Raw genomic sequence first — 19,395 nt, 5'->3', positions numbered from 1 at the left:
CTTTTTGCTTTAATTATGGATGGTCTTACTGGACATTTACAGGAGGATGTACCTTGGTGTATGCTTTTTGCTGATGATATCCTTCTCCTGGATAAGACAAGAGAACAAACCCAGGAAAAACTTGAATTATGGAGGTCTACATTGGAGTCTAAAGGCCTTCATTTCAGTAGAACTAAAATTGACTACTTGGAATGTAATTTTGGTAGTAGTAGCTTTAGTAACAAATGTGTAACTTTGGGTGATCAAATTATTAAAATGTGTGAACGATTTAAATATCTCGGGTCTGTTGTTCAAAGCGATGGTTATATAGATGGGGATATTAATAGTAGAATTCAAGTTGGTTGGTTGAAGTGGAGGAATGCTTCAGGCCTTTTGTGTGATAGAAAAACACCACTTGGACTGAAAGAAAAATTTTATAATATGGTGGTGAGACGTGCAATGCTCTATGACGCTGAATGTTGGCCTTTAAAAGAGAAGCATAGTACTAAGTTGAGTGATGTCGAGATGAGAATGATTAGGTGGTTGAGTGGTTTTACACTTCGGGACAAAATGCGAAATGAATATATCCGTGGTCGGGTTGGTGTAGCTCCAGTGACGAACAAAATTAGAGAGAGTCATCTTAGATGGAAATTTCTTAGATGGTTTGGTAACGGTTTGGTAACATTAAACGTCGACCATATGATGATTCGATTAGGAGAGTAGATATTTTAGATTTGACTTTTGTTAAAAAAGGCAGAGGTAGACCTAGGAAGACTTGGGGGCTTATTGCATAAAAAATGATTGTAATTTATTAGAGCTAAATGAAAATATGGCTTCAAATAGGACGCAATGGAGAAAAAGATTCATGTAGCCGACCCCACGTAGTGGGATTAAGGTTTTGTTATTGTTGTTGTTGTTTTTGTCGTCGTCCCTGATGGCTTTATAGTTTTTATTATTATTATTTTTTTAGGTGCTTCAGGTGTCATATTTTCTTTGGCCTTATCATTAAATGGGCCAGTTGATTGAATATCATGTTTAAACCTAATTTTGGCATGGGTAGAGTAAATTTTAATTAAACTTTAAATTATACAAAATTGATCCATAAGGTCTCTCATGTATTGTGATATAAATTCGAACCCAACGTTATCCAGGAGGGATCATTTGACCATATTTGTATGGTAGAGTAAGTAACCACTTCCAAATATTCTGGGGGGTATTTAAAATCTTCCTGTGCCAACTTTTAAGAAGAATTGACGCATTGCAAGACATCACTCCTAAATTATTTATGTTATGACATTAATTTAATCCTCTTTAACCGTTATCTTATGTGTATTTATCTTGATTATATTTTTCAGAGTCAGTAATTGTACAAATTATGTCAAATGTCCTTATTTTTTATGTTATGATTTCTAAGTGTAAAATGGCCATTTGATTAGAGAAATGATTTCCTGGAATTCTCTCTCCTAGTTAATCCCTTCCTTCTCTCATTACTTCTTCATTCTAACCACGAGGTTCATTGCTCTCTATCAATCATTTGCCCTTGAGGATTCTTTCTTCTGGTCTGCTTTCATTTTCCTCTTTATCTCTCCAGTTCTTCCTCCATATTTTGATCTTCTGTCCTCTATAAATCTATTGACACAGGGTTCACTCCAATCATCATTTCAGTTGCCCGTCTATCATCAATAACTCTCTTGGGTGTGTTTGGTTTGACAATATGCTTACATAGCGATTTGGCTCGCATTCTTACAGGCATTGATTAGTGTTGTCCAAGCGTAAAACGCAATGCGATGCTTGAGGTTTTATTTTTGTTTCAAAATGCAAAGCACAAAGAGAAGCGACACTTTTATTAATCAAAACACTAATAGATTATACAAAATTATTAATATTTAAATAGACATTCATTAACAATTATAAAATATAAAATACGACTTAAAGTTGATATAAAATAGAAAAAAATTGTTGTAAAATACATAAATTGAAGGCAAATATTGACGGTAAGCCATCAATATAAAATTTCAAATAATTTTTAATAGTTTGTTGCAACAATTAATGATTTAAAAATTACAAAAAAAAACTGTAAATTAACCTCAGTGCTTTGAAGTGCACCTCAGCGAAGTTAAGTGGGTGTCACACGCTTTGCTTTGCTTGTGAAGCACGCTTCAAAGTGCACTTTTAAAAACATTTGCGTTGATATTTAGATTGGCTAGAGGCATGGATATATGGATGTTTTGAATTTTGAGTTCAGTCTGATATTATGTTTAGATGACAGTTAGGCGCTTGTGTATACTTGCTTGCATGCATATATGGATTGCTTGGAGGCATGGATATGCTGTTTTGATATACAAGATCGTAGGAATTTAATTATTATCATCTTAGACTTATTATCACTACTAGTTTATGAATAAAAGATTGCTACAAAAAAAAGCATTCCTGGACATAAATAGGGCTTACTTCAGGTCTGATGACTGGATGGACAGAGTTTGGGCAGCCGCAGAAAGCCTGGAGGCCCCAATACCTGGTGTTGTGCTGTTGTCGGAGATGCCCTCAATCCTGTTCTCATATTCTCAATCATTATGTCTGCATGTTTAGTTAGAGACAATGCAAAGTGGATTTTTTTCGTCTCTTATAAGCTTATTTAAAATCTTGCTGGTGGCATGCTTATTGCTGTTTTTCTCATATATTAGTTGAGTTTATATCATTTTTCTTAATTTCAGATGTGCAGGATTATTCTTCAACTTCTTTCTGTGGAACTAAGAGTTCACAAATGGAGAGCATTGAAGTTTGTCATAAACGTCAAAAGCTGTCTACGGCAAGCTTAGAAGCTACTACATCACTTGATGCTTTACCTGCAATGGATAGAGCTGATTGCCTTACTTCTACATCTTATGATACGTCATTTAATTCTTCAAATGGGTTAAGCTGCACAAGTACTATTGGCTTGGAAGTAAAGTTACATCCAAATGGCATGAAGGCGAATTCTCAAAGTTCAAGTGGCTGGATTTCCATAAGGTCAACTGGTTCAAAAGAAAGCTCTCATGTCCAATCCAAGAGAATGCAAATGTCCAGCCATTGCAAAGCTGACAGCGCAAGTGAATTTTGTGATCCATTTGAATTTGATGATCACTTGGGACCATCAAAGTGGGAACAATTATCTTCAAAAAAGGGAAAAACTCAAACTAGCACACAAGCTTTTGCAGTTACTGAAAATGTCAATGGATCTGAGGCTCTGAGTATAATCATAAACGATGAATCAAGTCAGCCCACTATTGAAGTCAATCCCAAGTCGAGTGATAATTCTTGTCCATCGGCAGCTGAAGAAGATCCTAATATTTTAGAGGACTGCCTTCTTTCTTCAGTAAAGGTTTTTTTTTTTTTTAATATGTGCCTTATTTTTATTTACAACCCTTGGCGGACAAACATAAATTTCATAGATATTTTGTTTAACTGCTGTAATAAACAGGTTGTATCCTTCATCTTATGTGAGGCAAGGACAGACTTAAATGTTCAGTTTTTGCTGATAAAACCTGAACGTTATTTCTCCTGAATAAATACTAGAATATTTGTTGTATTATACAATTACTATTACAGATTAGCAAATTGTATAAAGGAAAAGATTAAGAGGCTCTTTGACTTGCCTATATCTTAGGTCGCATTATCTGAATAGCATAGGAGGACTGTTTTATTTGGGTTGACCTTAAGCTTTCAACCATTCTAATGTAGTTTAACAGAAGGCAGCTTCTTCCCAGATATTTATTAAATTAGACAATATTTGTATAGAACAATTTGATGATTGTGGTATGCAGTAATGGAATATAAAAACTTTTTTATTATTCTTGAAGAAGCTTCAATTTTGAGACAATAACATGAATCCAAGCAAACAAGGGTAGAGTCATGCATATTATTCTATTTAATGTTTGTTTAGTTAGCACTTCATATCAGTTACAGTTAAGCATACCTGAAGTCATAACTGAATTCATGAAACTCCCGTGTTAGTTCTCATTTTATACTAATTTTTCTGTTAAAATAAATAACAATCCTAGAGCAAATTGCTGAAAATAGTCTTCTGCTATCTATGGGGGTTATTCTGCTGTTCATAGTTGAATTATGACGTTATACAATATGGAAATTAACAAAGCAATTGTACTCCTTACATTTTCCCATCTCTTTGCCTGTCGAAATTCTCTGAAATGAAATTTCTTACCAACCTTATACTATATTGATTTTTCTTTTTCCTGCTGTCTGATTTGAAGTGCATGAATCCATATTTTTATCTTTCAAATTATTGTCTCGTTGCACCCGCCGATAATTAATTATTTTTCCGTCAGATTAGGAGTTGAGAATATGATATGATCCCTCTTTGGCAGGTTCTAATGAACTTAACAAATGATAACCCTGTTGGCTGTCAGCAAATTGGAGCCTGTGGTGGTTTGGATACTTTGGCTTCCTTGATTGCGAACCATTTCCCATCATTTGACTTGTGCTTTCCTGTTGGCACTGAAACGGAAGAGATTATGACATCCATCGACAGAAGTAATGAATGTGGACATCTTAATGATAGAAAGATGCATGATCATCAATTGGATTTTCTAGTTGCTATTCTGGGTTTGCTTGTGAACCTTGTTGAGAAGGATAGTCCTAACAGGTTTGCTTTGTATGCTTAACGTCCTCTTTAATTCTCTGCTTTTAATTTACAATATAGCTTTGTTGGTTCACGGGGTAGAAATATTTAATTGTGAAAGTACTTTTAAGTGCTATGGAAGTGCTTCTAATATTATTTTTTATTATTTGTATAGATGTTATTATAATGTTGCTAAAGTATGGTAGCTTAAGCAAAGAAGAGAGCAATCAATATTTTATTCTATCAATCCGTGTTTCAAACTAGATTTAGGAGTCTTTATTTATAACTAAAGGGCCTAAGTTTACTAGTAAATGAAGTAATTAAAAGTAAGATATAAATCCAAATATTTCCTAAATAAAAAAATTAAAATAAAGTTTAAAATATTTACATCATGCCATCAACATCAAACGTAAGGTTGGATGAGTGGTGGTCATCATTTCCTTGTTCTTATCTAGGAAGTTTGAGGAAAGTGTTAATATTCATCACTAGTCATCCATGAATCATCCAGTGATGAATTTCCTCTCCATTAGATAAAGAAATGTTGCCTGCCTGAAATGCCCAATAATCTTATTTAATGGAATTTCCTCAACAATTGGGATTTGGGTTGGGGTTGGGGTTGGGGTTGGGGTTGGGGTTGGGTTTAGTGGCAATGATGATACTTATGATACTAGTAGAAATTTAAAATCTGAATTTGTATAGATAATTGCTGGGAACTTTGGAGGCTTAAAAGTGTTGTATGGTATTAAACTATCGACATTAAGAGTAAGATTTATGCTATTAAATAAATCAATAACTTTATCATTGGTTCAATCTTTGTAATTACTTTGTAGGGGCATCAGGCCTGTATTAAGTTTATTAAACGTGTTATGCAAAAAGCATTTAGGGGAAGATAAACTATGACATTCTTACTTTCATTATGTCCTCATAATTTTCTATGGCATTCTGCCATAGTTTTTTACTTATTATTTTGCAAATCAATGTGTTTTAATATCTGAATGCAGTTTATGTGCAGAGACTTAGCCAACGATACAGCTGAATTAGAATATGCATGCATGGTGAATGATATAAGTTCTATAGGCTTGTTAGTTTGCAACCCATATTTTGTTTCAAAGGGGGTGATTGTCTTATTTTACTGCTGACATGGCTTTTGCAAGTCATCACAAATTGTAGTCGGCTAAAATATTGCTAATAAGAGAATGTAATAAATTTTCCTAACTTTTTTCGATTCATGTCTGGTCATTTGTTTGGTGTGAAAAGTAGAAACAAATTTCTAATACTACTGTTTGCTGACATGACTGTTGCCCTACTAAACTTTCAGGAAATTATTTAAATCTTTAATGAAAATTACTTTGATGTTAGTTTTGTAAGACTTGCATTATAGCATGGTACTTCTTTCTAAAGCACACTGCAAGATATATGTTTGACTCAATCTCCTACCGATCCTATCTTTTAAAGCATGGCAACATGCTTTGAAAACTTCCCTAAAATTAGGTCGCTTTTGCATGAGGGACTAAGACATTGACATCGGGTGAAGCCCAAACCACAAAAGAAACATAAATATTAATATTGAAATTGAAATCGGTCACAACTATGACTCATAACAACTCTCAACAGAAAAATGAAAGAAAGACACTACAAAACCCCAATCTTGCAATGGCGAAGAGGAAAGGTGGTGGCTGGTTATGTATGGAGGGAGGGAGAGGTGCTGCTGCAGGTTTTGGGAGGTTGGGAGAAAGTGCTGTTGCAGGGTTGGGAGGAGGGGAAGTGGGGCTGCAGATTTTGGAAGGTCAGCTGGAGGTTTGGAAGGATGGAAAGGGGCTGCAGGATTTGGACAGCTGTAGATTTGGAGTATGGCTGCAGGTTTTGGAATGGCAGCTGGAGGTTTGGGAGGTTGGGAAAAGTGGGTTGCAGGATTTGGACAACTATAGCCTTGGAGGATGATTGCAGCTTTGGATTTTTGAGGCTGGAAGCAGTAGGTTGCAAAAGCATCGGGCTGCTTAACAGCTGGAGGGGGCAGGTGGCCATACATTACAGAAAAGAGGGGCAGGGGTTGCCGTCTGACTGCCAGAAAAGATCGGGAAAGCTCGCAAAGGCAAGTAGGAGGCTGGAACTAGGGGTTGGTCGCGGGAGATTGCTGGGAAAACAGTTGGTAACGAGGAGGAGGAGGAGGAGCGACGTTTGAGAAGATAAATCACCACCGGGAAAAGGGATACGGTTAGAGCACCACCCTAATCATCTGATACAACCCTCAAGAGGGAAACACTCAAATAAAACTAAATTCAGATTTCAAAACTAAGACCCCTAACTCTAATGTTCTCTTCCACATTCTGCTCTTCACCATGCCCTCCACACCTCATCCAGTGCTGACATTCTACTAATCTAAGAACTTGGATCTCAACACGACCACTAGCAAACTTCATTATGATGACAAGATGAAGTTTGAGTTTGGAATTTTTTGTCTTCATAGTATTTCATATTACTTTTATTTTAAAATTTCAATGTGAAATTGTAATTCATTGTAATATTGTAATGATTTGATATTATTAAAGAATTTGATACAGATATTCTTTTTTTTACTAAATACACTTGAGAAGTGGAAGGCTAATTTTCTTTTTGAAAGAATTGCATGCCTTTATTGTTTTAAGGTTGTTTCTTGGCTTGTTAAGTTTTTAATTTTTGTTTGTTATTTTATCATTATTATTTTTTACTGCTGCTTTGTTTTTTCAGTTGTATTTTCTTATACAACTTGAAAACATTTGTTCTCAGCCATCTCTCAAACCATTTAGTAGCTCACAGTGTTGCTTTGCTGCAGATTGCGGCTTGCATCTGCACGTGTTTTGGTGAATCAGCCTGGAACCTCTGCTAGTAAGGAGATTTACAGGGAAGTTGTACCTTTGCTGTGCTCCATCTTTCTGTCCAATCAACGAGCTGGGAATGCTGCTGGAGAGGAAGAGGCTCTAGTCAATGTAAGAACGTGAATGGATTTATCATGAATATTTTTCAGACTGCGTTTTTCCCGTAATAGTTTTTTTCTCCTCAGTACTGATGATGCATGGTTTTTTTCTAAATGATCCCGTGTCTTTGGATTTAAAATTACTGGCTATGAAATTGGATTAACATTTTCTTTTACTTCTTGTTTTCCATTATTGTTAATACTGTTCATTTTGCAAACAGACTATTCTATGTTGAAAACGTATTTTTCTTGTTCCACATGGCTATCCGTAGTGCTTATATTTGGTCTCAGTCTTTCTGATAGTAGATCTATGAACAGAAAGAACCTTCAATAAACAGAATTAGAATGGTTTATCCTTAATGTGTTACGGTGTCACTTTAGTGTTTTCTGTGCTGAGGTGGACCAGGGAGGATTGGGCTATATACAAAATAAATCTTTAACTCTTAAATTCTTTGACACTCCTAAGCTTTTGGCAAGTCCTTTCATCTCCTTTAACTTTAAATTTTAGTTACACAACTGCTTACAGCGTTGCCCTTAACTTTTCCCTCTTTGTAACCAAAGCAATAGTTGTTTTATATGCGTGAAAGTTCACTTGTCCAAGTTTGATGAGACCCACTGCATAAAAAGTATCATTCTTGAACCGAATCTACTTTGTTTTAATCAAATAATGCAGTTTTCCTTGTATGAATGTGCATATGATATATGTTATTATCTTTCTTATGTTGAACGACTTGATAAGGTTTGATTTTTCTATTTGTTATTAATACAATATTTTAACATAAAAAATCTAAGAAGACGTCTCAATGCACTAATTAGCTCTTTTTTAATGATGCTGTTTTTTTGTTAGGATGACGAGGCATCCTTGTTGCAAAGTCAGCGTGAGGCTGAAATGATGATCATCGAAGCCTATGCAGCTCTACTGCTTGCCTTTCTGTCAACAGAGAGGTCTGGATCTTCTCTTTTCTTTTCCCCTCAATTTTTCAATTTCAGTCATCTTATTTCAAATCTGAGACGACGTTGAAATCATAATTGACGTTTTATTGACTTCCTTTTTGCAGTACCAAGGTGAAAGAAGCCATTGCACGCTGCCTTCCTAATCACAGATTACAAATTCTTGTTCCAGTGTTGGAAAGATTTGTGGTAATGTTTTTGTTGTGCTTTTCTTAGATTTAGATAATAAGCAACGAATCCCATCCCCACACAAAGGAGAGAATGAATTTCATTTTGGGTCCACCCTATACTGTTAACTCGAAATCTCAACATATTTCATAATTTAATCTTGCATGATGTTGACAATTGAATCCTAATTTATCCGTGAAGCACACCCTAATGAATAGAGCATAAGAATAGAAAGAGAGAGAGAGAGAGAGGTGACCAATAATATATCGTGTCTATATTGTGTCTTCTCATAAAAAGTTTTCCCTCTTATATGTGAGTAGGTACAATATAGTGATATTACATTTTTGCTCTTATTTTAATGGGATCTTCGAGCACCAGAGAAAACATTGACGACCGAAGGAATCAAACCAGGGTTTCGCAGCAGAGCAGATGGCGACTGATATTTGTGTTGACAATGATATATATATATATATATATATATATGAGTATATTGCTCGTCTGCTCTTTGGCTCAGGCGGCTGACGTTGTTTGGCTTTGGCTTGGTAAGGTTGTTTCAGTTTGCAAGGTTGAGCCGGCATTGTCGGCCGACTGAACTTGATTGACTTCAGTTCGACAAGACTGATTCAACCGATTAGGCTTTGTCAATCGGTTGATTTAGTTTGGTTGTTGTCCCTCGATCTCTGTATGAGGAACTATTGTCGTCGGAGCAAAATTAAACTATCAGGCGGAAGATGAATCACGGTAACTCGATAGGTAGCTCTTTCCTCAACCAGGAGAGCCAATGGGATGACTATAACACTCTGTTGTATTGTCAAGTCTTTATTGTCGATGAGGAGCCTTGAGAGCTTCTGTGGGATGCTTGGTGATATTGAGGAACTGTTTCTTTCCTTGGCTCAGATCTACTGGATTGTAAGTTGTTGCCTTCGGTTGGTTTTCTTGTAGTGGTTGGCTTAGATGCTTATCTATCTTGTTAATGTCTGATTTGTTCGGATTGATATCTATAGGACATTCTTTTGTCCTTCTAGCTCGGTAGGCCTTCGACTTTGGCTCGGACGGCTACATCCGGTCAGATAAGTGAACATCTTGGTTTTCTGTTGGTGGGCTCTTCTTTGTTGTATTATCTTTCTTTTGGACTGTTAGATCTCCTCAAGATCAATCTTGACAGATTGTTTGACGTACATATTTTAATTTCTTGATACTCTTCTAGAAATGGATGCCATTATAAGAATAAGATAATTTAGTGTAAAATGTAGATAATATTTATTCTTAATGAATGATTTAATAATTGAACTTTGATTTTTTGCGCCCTTGGTTCATATAAATAAGGTATGACAGAACTCTAACATTCCATATTTGTTCTATATCTCTTCTCTCTTGAATTGGTTAGCTTTCAAGCGCTGTCATGGGGTGTGCCGAATTCTTCGATTGATCCCCCCAGGAAGGAAATGCTTCTGGCTTCTTTTGGGAGATCGAAGTAGTAGCATTGTCCGCTAGGTAAAAAGAAGAAAATCACTGCTAATAAAATCGATTGCGTTGGTGGATCAGGTGAGGTCATCTGGTTCATTCTTCGGTACCAGTTGGAGGAATAATCAGACTACTCGCTTGACTATAATGCGTCGGCTCAACCTTCTATTGGGGCACAATATCTGCTGACCGAAGGGGTCACTTAAGAAGCTGCTGGTGCTCTACCACCACCAAGGATGCAAGAAGCTGCTGGTGTTCTGGTGCTACCCCGTGACAGCGATTTTTCGATTATAGGATTTGACTTGGATTGACTCCTGGGTATGAGGAGCCTTAATTTTACCTGTAAGATTTTGATTTTTCTCCTTTTTCTTACATTGTCTTTTAGTGCAGCTCACTCGGTGCTGTAGTCTCGGGCAATGAGGCAATGGATTCACCTTCGGTAGATGATTTTGGAAACCTAACACAATACCAATGAATGTTAACCTTGCACCAGTCAAGAGCGATCAAGTATGGAGCGAGGATGGTGGGTTAACCGCCCAGATGATCCTGCCAAAACCCTTGGGAAAGCAGCTATTGGATGCCGAGGTCTCCGAATCTTTGATTTGGCGCTTGAACGAGATCGAGAACAACTTTGCTTTGTCGGCTGGGATTCAACGAGAGATGATGTGCAAATTGCTGACTTGTGTGGTGAAAGTGGAGAGGATTGAGGAGGTGACCGCAATTTTTGAAAGGGACTTGTCGTAATCGAAGCGGCAGACAATCACCTTGTAATATATTTTCCCTCGAACTAGTTTCTAAGTGTAATTTATAATAATTATTTTTGGAATAAAACTTATTTTTCTTTCTCAAATTTTGTGGTTGATATGATATTTATGTCAGCATATTTTTGAAATTATTATTCGATTTCATTTTTATCCGTGTAATGGTTTTGCTTCTTCTGTTACTTTATATATAAGGGTTAGGAGTTGAATTTGTGCTACGCTTTTGTTGTCATTTTTCCTTTGTTCCTCTATACTCTGAGCTTACTGTTCTTCTATTTTTTGCGCTCTATCTAGATGGCTCCAGAATACTCTCCACCAACATTCAGGTCGATTGTCGCAACCGGCCGGTTAGCAATAACAAGGGGAGGTTGCTCGGCTACATAAAACCAGCGTCTTCAATTATGCTATAATGCTTTGAGCCGCTGGGGAGAACAATCAAGCAACGACCCGATTTGGGGCTGACTTTTTTTTTATAGAGAAGAATTCAAATTTTGTTTAGGTTGCCTTTATGTCGAGAATTGCAGGGTATCTTCAGCCATTACGAGATTATCCCTGCCCAAATCCTGTCTAATTCCATTGCCACCATTATGACCTACGTTATCTTCTGCCGTCAGTTGGGAATCCTCTGGTCGACGGTGCTCTTCACGTATTTGTTCTCGTTTCGGGTGATCCGGAGAGTTTCTTAGAGTTCACCTCTCTTGACAAGTTTCAACTTGCTGGGGTCGGAAAATAAAATAAAGAACTGGAAGTTGCGCTTCTATCTTGATTTTTCTTTCGAGGCAATAAACATCCAAAACGTTCCGTCTGGAGGTGCAACTGACAAATCAAAGAAGGTACCAAAGCGGGTGTTGGTTGAAGCAGCGGGGGTTGAAGGTTAACAACTTTCAATTCACTGTATCTCGATTTGTTAGTTTTCAACAGGGTTTTGCAACCAGAGGAGTTTGGACGAATGACTGAGGAAGATTTGGCAGCCTCAGACATCACATAGGTTAAGTGGGAATCAGAGGCTGCCACTTGAACTGCTAAGAAGAAAGCTTGAGTGGCTGCCCATGCAAAGTTTGCTCGCCTAGAAGCTGCTGCGTTGGCTGGCTGAGAGGTGTATGTTGTCTGTGCTAGAGAAAGTATTGAAGGTGCGGACATGATTTACTTTATATCTAAGTCTTCTGTTATTCAAAGGATTGTGACTAACAAATTAATTCTTATCGCGAGGAAAGCTAATTTGATTCCCACCAGAAGCTCTTTATCAACTGTCGGCCCTTCGGTTCACAACACCAAGAAGTTAAAGAACGCCGAGCTAGTTGGAATCGAGTGGCGTTGAGGGAGAAGCCTCAATAGAAAGACCAGAAGCGGGATCATTTATCCCTCAGTGGGTCCCTCCTACTTTTATTGAGCTACAACGAGGGTGAAGCCAATAGTCCTCCTGTTGCCTCGAACATGTACTCAAGTTCGAGCCAACTAGGAAGAGGAGGTATGCTGTCGAAAGGTGAAAGCTCCAGCCACCAATCCAAGTGTCTCTCCCTCTCCCAAAAGAAGAGGAAGGGCAACCCATTTGCATGGGTTCCAATGCTGGCCGACAGTGCGAAGGTGAGTACTATCTCTGATGATTGGTTTGCTTTGTTTGATCTGAGGAGGAACTGTTACATGGATTTCTTTATGGTATCTCTATGCCCTTCTACAATTGCTGACGTGATATGGTCTCGAGCTTTCGAGATGATCCTTTGTGAGCAAATTCTCTCAGGTCTAGGCCAGATGACCGATAAGTATCAGTTGATGGTTTGAGAGGCTCAACACTTTCAGCCAACGGTCCTGGTGCAGGTGGAGGAAAATTTGGCTAAGGCTAAGAATAGGGTGAAGTAGGCAGAAAATCGGGCGAAGGTGCCTGAAGCCGAAGTGCTCATACTGTTAGAGTTGTTGTCGGCTACTCAGGGAGAGAACCAGGCTCTGAAGGAAAAGATGGCGACAATGAAGACGTTAGATGAGTTTTTTGCTAAGTTTTCTTCCCACCCTTTGTAGGTGGAGCTCCTCGCTACGTAGATCAGAGTAGCAACGTCTTTAGCCATTGGCCGAATCATAAAGGCCAAGCTAGTCTCTGAATAGATTTGCTACATTACTCTTGTACCCGAAGGAGGGTGAAGAAGAGAATGAAAGCGATGAAGATGGTGGAGGGTCTTCAAATGTTTGGCTCGTCTTCGGCTTCGCATTTGACTTTGAAAACATTTTCTTTTTCTTTTTTGAATACTTGTAATCAGAAATTCTTTGTAATGAAACATATAGAAAATTCTTTATAAGTTTTCAATCATGAATTAAAACAAATCTTTCGGTCGGTTTTCACTTTTGTTTCTTGCATTTTACATTTACAAGTTATTTTATTTTCCTTGTCATAATTTCTTGTGATTTTGGCTTTGTTTATAAGAATGTCTTTGGTTGGTTTTGTTGAGTTATTGTCTTGCTTAAGTATTACGCTCTTTTCTCGATTGCTCAGTTAAGTTGTCGCCTTGGACAGACCGCACCTTATGCCAGACGAATAACTGATCTTATTGCAATCTTCGCAAGGGTTAACTATTAAGACTTGCTATTGTGGTGATTTGTACGCTACCCCAGTGCAGATCTTTTCGCTATTGAGTAGGAAACCATCGCTAGAGCTTGACCCGTTTCGAGCTAGGAGATGAGTTTTTTTTAATATTTGGGCATTGTGGGTTGGTTCTTGTGTATTTTGCCGATTGGGCGTTAATCTTCACTATCTGTCAAATTTAGTTGATCTTTAATTGTTTCGTTGTCGATTCTAAAAAATCTTAATTGATTGAATGTTTTGCTTTGCTTTCGATTTTGGAAAATCTTTTTCAATTGGATATCATGCATCGCTATCGATTTTGTCACTAAGATGGAATCACTGTTGGCGTGTTAGTTCGTGTTTCCTGAGTGTTGGTCGATTTGATGATCCTTTGTATGAACTTACCAAGTTCCCTGAGTGTCGGCCATATACCTGGTTTGCACACATAATCTGAAAAAAAATTATTTAACAATGCTTATAAACTTGACAATAAAATATAAGATTTGGAACGATAACACATTCTCATTGCCGAGCTGGGCATTTGTCAAGATATCGGGCCCGTCTCCTCCGACGGTACATTTTGTCGGTTGTTGGGTAATTCGAGGGCCCTCGTGAGTCTTCGAAGCGATTTCGAGCCAAGCAATCAGATGTCTATTCTTCCAAATTTCTCCACAGTCCGTTCTCTTCAATGGATGGCAGTCAGCTTGCTCGATTCTCAATCATGCTGGAGAGTTGTATTCTTCTGCCAATATGTGATTGTTTGCTAGTTCTAACTGCTCGACTAGCGCCGTTAGTCATTGCAAGCCCAAAGCATACCGGAATGGTCCTTCCTTCAACCCTTGAGACTACTATGGGATCCATGTCCCGTACTTCTAACATCTTCTAGAAGCGGGTGATGAACGAGCGAAGGCTCTTGTTTTGTCTCTGTCGGATATGTAGAATGGCATGTGAATTTTTCTGCAGCTTTTGGGTACTGGGAAATTGCACCAGAAACATTCGCTTGAAATCAGTGAAGAATGCAATCACTCTTGGTGGCAATGCATCGAACCATCTGAGGATTGAATTCCTTAGCTTGGTAAAGAAGAGCTCACGTTTTCAGTGTATAGCTGACACAATCAACTCGAACAATGCTATGTGGTCATTCATATCGGTTTTGCCAGTATAGGATTCTAATCTGGGATTTTGAACCCTCGACCTCTGAGATTTGCCGAGAGAATTTTTTAGGATGTTGAATTATGATTTGTCCGTGAATTACACTCTACGAAATAGAGCGTAAGAAAGAAGAGAGATAAGTGAATAATAGTACATCCTATATATTCTCTTTATTGTAATAAAATGATCTTCCTATCTATAGGGAAGATGGTACAATATTGTGATATTACATTTTTGCCTTTGCTTTAATAAGGGTTCTACAAGATATTTTAGGTATTATATATATATATATATATATATGAGCCTATCGCTCAGCTGCTCTTTTGGCTCGGGTGGCTTAGCTTATTTATTTTCTACTGGTAAGGCCGGTTCGGTTGGCTAGGCTGAGCCAGTGTTTGCTTATCAGTTGAGCTTGATTGGCATCGGGTTGGTAAGTGATTGGTTGATCTAGTATGGTTTTTGACTCTCAATGACCCTCGATCTCTGAATGAGGAACTCCTGCCAGTGAGGAGTGTCTGTGGGATGACTATAAGATAGAAGATGAATCACCATAACCCGATAAGTAACTCGTTCCTCAGCGAGGAGTGCCTGTGGGATGACTATAAGACTCTGTTGTGTTGTCAATTCTTGATCCCTGATGAGGAGCTTCATGGGCGTCCGTGGGATGGTTGGTGATATTGAGGAATTGGGTCTTTCCTCGTGTCGGATCTACCGAAAGGTATGTTGTTACCTTCGGTTGGCTTTCTTGTAGTGGTTGACCCGAATGCTTGTATATCTTGTTTTAGTCTCATTGGTTCGGATTTGAATCAATCAATTGCCCTCTCGTCATTCTCCTAGCTCGGTCGGCCTTCAATTTTTGCTCGAACAGCTGCATTCAGTCGGATCAGCGGGCCTCTTGGACTTCTATTGGTGGGCCCTCCATTGTTGCACTCTCTTTTTTTCTTGACCGTTAGATCTTCTCAGGATCAATGCTGACATATTTTTCGATGTACATTGGCATTGGTTTTTACACTAGGATTTAAAGGTCTTTACTAATACTGTTTAAAGTGTATGCCACACTGAAAAATGATTGTTATGCATCCATTTCTAGGTGAGAAATTTGGTGGGGGACAAAAAGAGACTCGTAACATAAACTTCTCAATGGAGAGTATTAGTAGGAATATAAAGCACAACCCTAACTCGTAAACTATATATGAACTGAATGACTCACACCTATTCTACTCATTACATTTTTTAACCCAAGTAGACCTCATGATATTATATAGCATCATGCCAGCAATGGAAATCTGTTTGTTAATCAGATATATCAATGTTTGATGAAAATTGATTAATAAAATTATGTTCTGTTTCACTTTGTTTTGCCAGGCATTTCATCTGACACTGAATATGATATCCCCTGAAACACATTCAGCAGTTGTTAAGGTTATCGAATCCTGTAAAGAATCATAAGGGGAAGGCGTATTCCTGTACAGCTTTAATATCTCTACCATCTCAACAAATATATTCTTTTTTCTCCCTTGAATGCAGAGTGCCTCTAGCTGTTTAACCTTGGAAAGTGATCATAACATTACATTTGCCTCTATTCTTCTCTGTTATCTTTTCTTTCTTGATGATCGGTTCTTTGGAGGCTTAATCCTGAGTAGTGGAAGACAATGTATTCTTCTTTTTTTACTTGCCGAGCAATGCAATGAAAAGAAATGTATTGTTTGTACAGGAGCTGATTTTATTATGCTCATCACTGTCATCTGTTTTCATCCGAAGCCAGTCTTAGTTTTGTTGCAGTTAGCTCTTTTGTTCAATTTATAAATGAGAAATTTACATGCCACACATTTTTTATGTGTTTACACATCTAACACTGAAGTTCGATATTCACACTTATATAACACTTTGGTGCCATAAACCTATGCATGAAAATGTGTATCTCACTTTTAGAAAGTTCATCATGGTGGTATTTTTTGTGATGTTAAAGTTTTGGTGTAAATATTGGAAGTTTAGGTGTTAGATATGCAATTACAGAAGATTTTATGTTATGTATGTACATTTCCCCATATATATATATATATATAATATATATACATATATAATGGAGAAATTTTATGCACTGAATTAGTGGAGATCATCAGTCGTCGCTTGCGGAATCCTGTTCAGCACCCTCTAGATCTTACTTTCCTAAATGATAACAAACGGAGGAAAATTAAGTCTCACAATTTTCATTGTTGATATGAAATATTTTCTTAATTATGTTTATCTATATGGATAAATTATAAAATATAAATTTATATTTAAAATCTAAAATCTGTATTTATCGAAAATTCAAAATCTCTTATGTATTTTAAACAGAGTAAGTAAGCTCAAAATTAAGCCAAATGGCCAAAGAGAATTCGGCTGCTCTTAACAAGATAAGAGTTTTGGTAAAATGGCCAAAATTAACCATGGCACAGCAAATGATTCTTAGCACCACTGTTTTTGTTTAAAATGGGAGCCTGCTCAATCTTTGTTTGGGTTGCGATGAAAATTTTAGGCATGTAAGATTGGCCGGTTTCAATTTGCTTTTGAATTTGAAAGTTTGGTTCTAATGCCATTGATCGCAGGTTACTTAGCTGTGAGCCGTTGGGTTGTCTTTCCCAGTGGAAAATTTTGGGTCTCTTTGAGGGATATGATGGATAAATATGAATACGATCTGACATGAATACGTGACATCTATCATTGAAAATACATGATTTGGGTGCGTAGGAATGAAAAACATTTGCATACATACAACTCTGATTCTAAGGAAAAAATAAATAAATATTAACTTTTAAAGAAGAGTGATGTATTTAAATCTTTCTAATTTAAAACATAAAAAATAGAAAAAAATTAAGTAAACAGAATATTAAGAAGAATGAGGCAGACAATAAAAAATTGATAAGATTAAGTTTCAAAAGTTAAAGCTTCCATAGATATTATTTAGTCATGATATATAAGAAATAAGATCAAAATGAGTTTTAAGTTTTATGTGAAAAAAATTGATATAATTGGTTTAGAATTTTAAAAATAAAAATATTTTAAAATATTTCTTTTAAATTTAAGATGTTTTCGACATGAGTGCTTTTTTAATATTATTTAAATCATACACTTCAACGTTGTGTTTGATATGTGTTGGAGGTGTGTCTGTGCCCAATATATGTTTGACATTGCACTATTAGGACCCCTTTTTAAAGTTCTTCAAGTACGGACAAAAGAAATGTGTGCTCTTACAGGATAAAAATATTATATTTCTTACAATTTATAGGTTTTCGATAATAACAAAAAGGATAATATTTTAATTGAGCCTTAACGGAAACTCATGTTCAACTCGTTTATATTTCGAGCTCAAAAAATATGTTTGTGTTCGGCTCTTTTGCTTAACAAGTCGAACATGAGTTGTTCACGAACAAAAAGTCATCTTAACAAGCCTAATCACATAGCCACAAGATGTTAAGAGTTGGGCCGAGATTTAAAAATTATTTCTTGATCTTAAAACATCATTTGAGTTTAATTTAATCATTTTTATTCTATTTTTTTTTAATTAATATTTTTAATTGATTATAAATCTTTATATACTTGTAATCAATTAATTTTTTTTAAGATTTAGTGCTGATCAATATATATATATATATATATATAATTGATTAGTAATATTTCAAGTCAAAAATATTTTCAAAATTGAATAAATATAAATTTATTAGATCGATGCGACAGAAAAGGTCGCGGTTCACAATTGGATTTACGTCGTAAATTGACATATCGTGGGAAGAGGAAAAAACTAGCCCACCAGTATACCATTCAAGATATTTAGGCTATGACTCCATACTTTGCATTTAAATAATAGCAATATATAAATTTTATTGTTGTGAGACTATAATTTTTGTTTTTAAGAGTGCATTTAGGGTAGCTTATTTGCTGCGGTGGGACACGAAAACTAACTTTGGTGTATTTGGCTTTTGCGGTGTGGGAGCGCTGATTTAAACTCACCTGAGGTTAAGCAACGCCGTCCACGACCCGCTTTCCGCATTCTCGTTACTTTGATATTACATGATTGTCATGCATCGCATATCTATTCGAGTGATTATCCTTCGGCTTGCTGAAAGGGTTTTTTCTTTCTTTGTTTTCCTTCGTGCTTTCCACAGTCCTCCAAACTCCATGGTTTGTGGCCTCTGTCTTGGTGGTTTTGTTCTTTGCGGTTTGTGGTCTGTGGAGACACCCAATTGCTTTTGATTTGTTCTTTTATGAATTTGTTTGGAGAAATTGATATATTGTAAGAACGATATTTGTTTACTTTGTGATGGCCTTCGTTTTTTTCACAGAGATTGTTTGGAATTTTTTTTTTACTGTTATGAAAAAACGACGACAATAAAACGAAAAAAAACAGATCGAGAAAATTACACCAGAAAAAGGCGACACAAGATTTACGTGGTTCGGCAAATTGCCTACGTCCACGGAGCTGCAGAGGATTTTATTAGCTTTGAGGATTACACCGTCGACCACGTCGACTTACAAGAAAGAATTCTCTCTCTCTTTCTCTGTATGTTCTGGAAATATTATCGGTGTTATAATAACAAAATAACACATCAATAACACTTGAATAACATGCAATAACACATGAATAACACGAGAAGAATATTCCCTTGTGCATATTTTATTTTTTTTCTAGTCACCGTCATGTGACATGATTTTATTGGACTCTGCAATGTAACTCTACGTTGTGAAGTCTTGATGTAATATTTTCTCATATTTAAGAGCCTCAATTTAGTTTGGCGGGATCCACTTATGGAGAGAA

At 36.7% G+C, this 19,395-nt stretch overlaps 1 protein-coding gene across 2 annotated transcripts in view; it reads left to right on the top strand.

Annotated features, from left to right (window-relative positions):
• LOC110025482 overlaps window positions 1–16,422 on the top strand; it is a 72,509-nt gene extending 56,087 nt beyond the window's left edge. Inside the window, exons 8-13 of one of the 2 annotated variants that reach the window (XM_020725989.1) lie at window positions 2,694–3,334; window positions 4,344–4,621; window positions 7,410–7,563; window positions 8,398–8,495; window positions 8,609–8,690; window positions 15,963–16,422. In XM_020725989.1, coding sequence (XP_020581648.1) covers window positions 2,694–3,334; window positions 4,344–4,621; window positions 7,410–7,563; window positions 8,398–8,495; window positions 8,609–8,690; window positions 15,963–16,046 — 1,337 coding nt within the window. In that variant the 3' untranslated portion in view covers window positions 16,047–16,422. Of the gene's footprint in view, window positions 1–2,693; window positions 3,341–4,343; window positions 4,622–7,409; window positions 7,564–8,397; window positions 8,496–8,608; window positions 8,691–15,962 lie in introns of both variants that reach the window. The other variant, XM_020725988.1, reaches the window with a different exon arrangement.
• Window positions 16,423–19,395: the final 2,973 nt, after the last annotated feature.

Source organism: Phalaenopsis equestris, unplaced genomic scaffold (genome assembly GCF_001263595.1).
Source record: "Phalaenopsis equestris unplaced genomic scaffold, ASM126359v1 Scaffold000301, whole genome shotgun sequence".
In the NCBI taxonomy this organism is placed as follows: Eukaryota; Viridiplantae; Streptophyta; class Magnoliopsida; order Asparagales; family Orchidaceae; genus Phalaenopsis; species Phalaenopsis equestris.
This window is presented reverse-complemented; position numbering and strand designations above follow the sequence as displayed.